Below are 8175 nucleotides of genomic sequence, written 5' to 3'. Positions count from 1 at the left end.
GGCAAAACGGGCCAGGGGGACACAAATGACAAAGGGAGCAAAATGGCCCATCTAAAAAATAAATCTCACAAGGGTCACTAGAGGGAGGGTCAACCGTCAGGAGGGTGACTAGGGGGAGGGTCAAACATCACGGGAGTGATTAGAGGGAACGTCAAACGTCACGAGGGTCACTAGGGGGAGAGTCAAACATCACGACGGTCACTAAGGGGAGGGTCAAACCTCACGAGGGTCACGAGGGTCAAACGTCACGAGGGTCACTAGAGGGAGGGTCAAACGTCATAAGGGTCATTAGAGGGGGAGTCAAACCCTCTCCCTAGTGACCCTCGTAACGTTTGACCTTCCATCTAGTGACCGCCGTGACCTTTGACCCTCGTGACCCTCGTGAGGTTTGACCCTCCCCTTAGTGACCCTTGTGACGTTTGACCCTCCCCCTAGTGACCCTCGTGACGTTTGACTCTCCCTCTAATGACCCTTGTGACGTTTGACCCTCCCTCTAGTGACCCTCGTGACGTTTGACTCTTCACCTAGTGACCCTCGTGACGTTTGACGTTCCATCTAATCACCCTTGTGACGTTTGACTCTCCCGCTAGTGACCCTTGTGACGTTTGACCCTCTCCCTCTAATGACCCTCGCGACGTTTGACCCTCCCCTTAGTGACCCTCGTGACGTTTGACCCTCCCCCTAGTGACCCTCGTGACGTTTGACTCTCCCTCTAATGACCCTTGTGACGTTTGACCCTCCCTCTAGTGACCCTCGTGACGTTTGACTCTTCACTTAGTGACCCTCGTGACGTTTGACGTTCCCTCGAATCACCCTCGTGACGTTTGACTTTCCCTCTAGTGACCGCCGTGACTTTTGACCCTCGTGACCCTCGTGACGTTTGACCCTCCCCCTAGTGACCCTCGTGACGTTTGACTCTCCCTCTAATGACCCTTGTGACGTTTGACCCTCCCTCTAGTGACCCTCGTGACGTTTGACTCTTCACCTCGTGACCCTCGTGACGTTTGACTCTCCCTCTAGTGACCACCGTGACCTTTGACCCTCGTGAGGTTTGACCCTCCCCTTAGTAACTCTCGTGACGCTTGACCCTCCCATTAGTGACCCTCATAACGCTTGACCCTCCTCTTAGTGACCCTCGTAACGTTTGACCCTTAGTGAAATTTACATTCTTCATGTGCTAAGTCAACATATCGCTTTTTTTGGTGATAACCCAACGAGTTAAGGGGGTCATCCCATGTGGCGGCCGGTTTTTGATGCTATATTTGGGAATTTTTTGTGGGGAAATGAACGAAGTGACAACATCGAAATTTTTACTACAGATTTATTGGCATTCCAAGATAACACACTATTTTTTTGGGACAAAACTCACTGACCCATGCCGGGCTATCCAGCGGCAAAGTCAGTCATGAAAAAAAGGGGTAAAACGGTATACACGATTCCGAGAGTGCTGATGATCTGAAATTAAAAAATAAAACGGGTTTGTCAATCTGTGAAGGTTCAGCTATCTGCTGAACTAGGATTTTTCAAAAATATCAAAAATAGAATTTTGGCAGGCTCTTGAAATTTTTTTAACGAATTTTGGTGTTTTTTTTCGACTATTTCCTTAAAAAAAAAAACTAGTTTAGATATCGCAATTATCTTAGTTCAGCAGATGCATAGACATCTACTGAGTAACTCTTCCAAAGTTTGTTGAAATCCGTTCACTAAATTTCGAGTTATCGTGTCAGCCAATTTCGAAAATGCAGTNAGAAAAACGCGTTCGAAGAATTCACATACCATTATCCGGTATTGAGTGTTTGGCCCAATTCACTGCTATAACTTTCGAATGACTTCGAATATCGAAAAAATACTTCGTACGCATATTCTACGATATATATAGATGGAATTAGTGTAAAAAAAAATCCATTTTTTCAACTCGACACATGAGATGACCCCCTTAAGTCAACTTGACTCTCCACACAGAATTAAAATTTGGAGGTAACTACTTAAAACTGCGTAAAGGATTAATTCCGCAATTTTATAATAATAGGGTAAAAAGTTAAAGGACAGTAGAATAAAGATTCGGCGTCATTTGTACTAAATTTCCCAGTATCGATGACATAGCCGTTTTTTTGCTCTCCTGTAAAATTCCATTTTATGCACTTACCTCGTTTTACCACTTCACTACAGAGATCATCGTCGCGCACGTGCAAGATTGTCTTCCGCGCCGAAGGCGAGGATGGCAAGCACGTGGGGGAGTGTGATATATTCCATGGCGAGGTGTGTATATTTATTTTCGTGTCGAGGGACCTGCAAACCTGGACCTGGACCTGGGTTTTTCAGGTCCCGTGACACGAAAATTAATTTTCAGGTCCCGTGACACGAAAAGAATATTTTCTTCGGCTCAGTCCAAATTTTGTACGTGTTATGGGTACGGGGCTCGTGCCGCAGAACGCTGAACAGCGCCGCCTATAGCGATATTTGGCTCTATTATGACGAGAAGCCGATGAGCGATTCCCTCATCGCACGTCTCAACAAAGGTGGTGGAACCGCGCGCCTACTGACAGGGTAAAAAATCGATAGTAAAGAGATCGGTTTGCATAAAATGTATTTTTGGCCTCGTCACTCCGACTCTCAACTGACTCTCAATTTTCTCTCAAACACAGGAAATTATGGATAGTCCAAATATCAACTTGGTCCATCCCTATAATTTTCTCGAAAACAGGAGAATTTTCCTAGAATTTTCTCGAAAACCTAAGAATTTTCTAAAACGTTCTCGAACACCTTAGAATTTCCTCGATTTTTTTTTTTTAATTCGAGATATAATAGGAGAGGGTGGGGCAATATGGGCGCCAGATTTAAATAATGAGTTGAATTCGATCAAATCTACTGTTCCGACTTCATTTGAAGATCATAAAAGCCAACAGATTCTCATAAGAGTGCGTCGTAAGAAAAAACCGGGCAAAATGGATACCTTGATTTCTTTCTCAATTTTTTATGTTTCAACAATTTTATTCAATGTCTGAAACGCTAGTCATGATTGCGATTTTCAAATTGAAAAAAAAAACTTATTTTTGATGTTCGCCATGGGGGTGGTAAATCAAATTTTTCCTTCCTCATTTATCCTCCTCTCCGCCTATTGTTTTATCTCAAGCAGCACAGTTCTGGAGGGTATCTGCAAGTATACTAAAAAGGCTGTCTAATGTCTGTCCAAAAAGATAACTTGTGTCTAGAAGTTACCTAGAAGTTAACTAAAAGTTATCGTATGACTGCAAGATACCTTTTGGACGGACATTAGTCAGCCTTTTTGGTATACTTTCAGATATCTTTCGCAAGGTTTGCTACTTGGGATGGTGATTTCCTCTGTGAGTAGAAAAGTAACCATCTTACAAATTTCACAAATGGACAAAAGGTCAGATGTGTAAGGCATGCAATTGATAATTGAAAAAGAATTAATAATTTCAAAGTTATTTCAAGAGTAAAACAGGAAATTCAAAGCTCTTTATATTTTAAACTTCAATGTAAAATTTAATAGAGTCGAAGTTTGTTTGTTAATATCTTTCCCAACTCTAATTTTTGTTTATAAAAAGATACCGATACGATTCTCTTGGAAAATGTCTTTTAAAACTTTTCTTTATTTTTGGATAGAACCAAATTTTTCGGATATCCATTTTAGCCCACTCTTGAATAATTTCTCAGTTGTAGACTTTGCCAAGAAGCAATTTTTAAAAATCAATTATTGAAAATGTTTTAAGTGTTCATTTTAGTCTCGCCCATACAGATTTATCAGGTGTCCATAATGCCCAATGAAGCGATTTTCAAAAATTTGAATTATGAAAAACAAAAAAATTCGCAAATTTTTGAGTGTCCATTTTACCCCAAATGTCCATATTACCCCACCCCCCTCTAATTTTTTCAAAAACCAAAGAATTTCACTAGAATTTTCTCGAAAACCTAAGAATGATCTAGAACTGTCTCGAAAACCCAAGCTTTTTTTGGAATTTTCTAGAAAACTGGAGAATTTCTTTGAATTTTCTAGAGAATAGGAAAATTTTCTCGAAAACCTAAGAATGATCTAGAACTGTCTCGAAAACCCAAGCTTTTTTTGGAATTTTCTAGAAAACTGGAGAATTTCTTTGAATTTTCTAGAGAATAGGAAAATTTTCTCGAAAACCTAAGAATGATCTAGAACTGTCTCGAAAACCCAAGCTTTTTTTGGAATTTTCTAGAAAACTGGAGAATTTCTTTGAATTTTCTAGAGAATAGGAAAATTTTCTCGAAAACATAAAAATTTTCTCGAACGTGCTCGGAAACCGTAGAATTTCCTCGAATTTGGTTTGAAAACTCTAAATATCGATATAATTTTTTCAAAAACTGGAGAATTTTCCAGAATTTTCTCAAAAACCGGAGAATTCTCTCGAAAATCGGAAATATTTCTCGAAAACTTCATGGGAAACATGAGAACATCTACCGGAAAAAATAAATACGAAGAGAATAAGAAACAAAAATTGCGGGGCCCTTTCCAAGCCCCACTTTTATATGTCACCCTGGTTTCCTGCCATTCCCACAGTTACCGACTTAGCTATGGTTCGGATAAAGCTTCTTGCTTTGACCGCAAAGTGGGGGGGCGTAAAATCGCCACTCGAGAAAAAAATCCCTCCATGCGGGCCTTAAAGCAGATAAAAAGCAGATCATTTTGGCATAATCGCCATTTTGATCCGATAACCTTGGCTGCCTAACTTTGGGGGGCTCATTACACATCTTATGAAAACACATGGATTTATTTACGAATCATTAACTTGAACAATTAGGTAATTCTGCAGGCTCATTTTATGCACCTTGATTGAGACATTCAATGTATCCACCGAATTACATTGCACATAATTTACGAACACATGTCCAATTACACATTCTGTAAATGCAATTTCACGAAAAATGCAATGTATGGTTCGGACTCCACATTGTGTTCTTCTGATTTACATCTGTGCAATTCGCCATATATCAATCCAGCTTGTCTAATTCGAAAGTGTGATTCAGGGGTGTGTAATTCGGACTATGATTAAAATTCTCAATAATTAACTCCTATGACCGCTGTATAATGCTTCTTGACACCCATATGAACATCCCAACCCCCATATAACTCCCACATAACTTCGGTATGACCCCTATGACCTGCATATACCCCGGATGAAACTTCCTGGCCCTCACGTAGTCCCTTTGAAACCTCCATATGACTCACCTATAACCTTCATATGACCCACGTATAACCTGCATATAACAGCTCTTGAACCGTACATGATCTCTGCATAAATCTTCGTGATTCATATATAACCTTTCTATGGCTTTCCTATGGTTTCTGTGACACTAGAAAACATTACCCTCCTAGGGCACATATGACCTTCTACATGATATATAATCTTCATGTGTTTCTTCGTGATGTCCAGAAAACCTCCATATTACCTATATCCCCAATGATTCCCATATCACCTCTATTGACCCCTGAGCTCTATATAACTATATATGACCAATTGTGTCACGCTTTTCCATTCTTACAAAGACCAGAGGAAGACACAGAAAGGTTATATGAATCACACGAAGACTTATGAAGAAGTCATGTACGGTTCAAAAGCTGTTATATGCAGGTTATATGGGGGTCATATGAAGGCTATAGGTGCGTGATATGGAGGTTTCAAAGGGGCTACATGAGGGTCAGGATGGCTCATCGGGGGTACATGAAGGTATAGGGCTCACGGAAGTTATATTGGAGTTATATGAATTAGAAAACGCATGACCTACTTGTTTTTCCAAAAAAATTGAAAAATTCCACTATTTCAATGGAAATTCAATCAAACGTTTTTGAGAAAATGCGAGTTATTTCTATTGAATATTCTTCTGAAATGTGGGTATGGAAAGACATTTCACAACCAATTAATTGCATAAAAAAGCAAAACAATTTTCATGGAGTTTTTGCCGGATTCCTATTTTCTACATTCACCATTTGGGGCGCTCTTCATGGAACGCCCCCCACTACACTTAACTAGTGATGCGAGGAAATTTTTTGACCGTCAAAATACTCGTCAACAATGCGTCAATTGACCGAGTACCAAAAAAATGAGTTGTCACTTTTCGGCCGCACATGGTGCCATCTGTCGGTGACAGAGTGAAGCTCGACGAATTTTGGGGGCTGTTCATTGCTTCTATTAATCTAACCCACATTCCATGCTTCCAAATACACGAGGTAAAATCATCAAGATGTAAAATCAGTAATTAATTTGATTTTGCATGAGTGAATGTAATAATATTTAATAATAGTTAAAATTATATTCAAAATTAGTAAGGGTAATAAAAAAAATGACGAATAGGAAACATCTATATAGATTAAATTGACGTCATTGCTGATAATTTTTCCGGTCGCGGTCATTTTTGGAGACAGGAAAAAAATGCTATGACGGAACGGTTATTTTTTGGTCATCTCTCCGTCAGACGACCAATTTTCAAAAATGACCGTCATTTTGCCTCTACACTGAACTACACTAAAGCCGGTGACGATAATTCTATGTTGAAAGCATATGGACACGTAGGACACACAAACTTTCATCTTATTGCTATAACCCCACTACTAGCCGAAGCGTGCGATGTTGCTCAATCAAAATTCGACTGTTACTATCGCAGTCACTAGTTTTCTATTATTTATGAGCATTCCCTTTATTTTATAACATGAATAATTTATTTAGTCAATTTCATTTTTTTTTCAACTGAGCTGTCAAGTTATCAAGTGGACACACTTGATAAATTACACATCCTTAATTTATTTCGTTCTGGTGTTCTGAATATTGGGTGAAAATTTGGAATCAATCCGATCATTGATAATCACAATGGGATCTTTGGAAATGAATAATCGATTTTTCAGGTTTTTCCAAATTTCAGAAATATTTGATGGTCTTGTATGACCCATACATAATTGATATTTTTTCATGACTACACTACTGTGAAGAGCCCCTTACATCCGGATATATTCACAAAACAGCCTGCAAATCTATTATCTTTCCAACTATGTTGACTTACTCTATCACATTTTGGCTTTCGGACTCAAAGATGAAGATAAAATATAGCAACATTAATACAATTCATATTTACCTGTTCGAACAGTCATCTCTGCAAATCTTCTTCGATTGTTCTGGCATTGACAAGGTGTCTTGCAGCCGGATACAGAGATGATAGGGGAGTTTGCTCAGGCTTATGGGAACTGTTCGATCAGAGTTTTACAGCGGTGGCGCGCATGAACTAATCGAGAGGCCGTCTCTGTGGGTAAAGAAATTTTCATCTATTACCATGGAAACAGTCGATAACAGGGATGCGTTCCCAATCTTAAATCCAACATGAAACCTCCTTTGCATTCACTCATCCGCTTGATTATCCCATTTTCGTTCATACAACTTCTTATTGTCTTAATTTGTAAATTAGTTGATCATAAAGGAGAGGGAGAGAAGGAATTATGAAGTCTTGAGCGAAAGAGGATCATTTATTTGAATTTCTATACAACTAGATCTTTAATAAAAAAAAAAATACGAGCAATTCATCTTATTCACATTTATTACATATTTTGTCAGTGATACAAAGGTAATGAATGAATTTCGAATTATTTTGATGAGAAATATATTCAATATTTGTGAGAGATTATATCTCAACAAATCTCATACACATAATGGGATTAAATCAATAATAATAGATTAACGAATGAGACTTTTCGCAGATTATTGCGAGATTTAAATGAATGGTTTGCATTCTTCAGTGACCATAAAAAATTGTCTCCAATCGACAATATCTCCCGATGGAATGGAACGATGTGAATTAATCAATTGATACTTAAGTATCAGTTTGAATCTTTAAAAAATTAATCGAGAGTGAAAAAGAATCAGGGAATTTTACTCTGCCATTATGGAGTTTTTGACGAGTGAAGTTTATTCACTGTACTCTGACATTTCTCTATTGTCTGTATTTACCGAGAAAAAAAAAACGTTCTTCCTAGGAATCGATGTGTCTTTTTTAGGCAGCTGCATTTCTGAAATGCAATGAGCAAGCAATGTTAAAATTAAGTCATTTTGTAAAAAATTTCTAGTGACATGATCCTGAAAATCAAAGGAATGTCTTGAAATCAGGAATGATGTCTGTAAGTTTCAGTAATATTTTCGCAGA

At 38.6% G+C, this 8175-nt stretch overlaps 1 protein-coding gene across 2 annotated transcripts in view; it reads right to left on the bottom strand.

The window, feature by feature from the left end:
• Positions 1-7206, bottom strand: part of LOC107045104 — an 86488-nt gene extending 79282 nt beyond the window's left edge. For both annotated transcript variants that reach the window (XM_015267238.1, XM_015267239.1), the window contains exon 1: positions 7117-7206. In XM_015267238.1, coding sequence (XP_015122724.1) covers positions 7117-7132 — 16 coding nt within the window. In that variant the 5' untranslated portion in view covers positions 7133-7206. The remainder of the gene's footprint in view (positions 1-7116) is intronic.
• Between the last annotated feature and the right edge of the window lie 969 nt (positions 7207-8175).

The sequence above is a fragment of the Diachasma alloeum genome, unplaced genomic scaffold (assembly GCF_001412515.2).
Source record: "Diachasma alloeum isolate Michigan unplaced genomic scaffold, Dall2.0 Dall_scaffold_00877, whole genome shotgun sequence".
Classification (NCBI taxonomy): domain Eukaryota; kingdom Metazoa; phylum Arthropoda; class Insecta; order Hymenoptera; family Braconidae; genus Diachasma; species Diachasma alloeum.
This window is presented reverse-complemented; position numbering and strand designations above follow the sequence as displayed.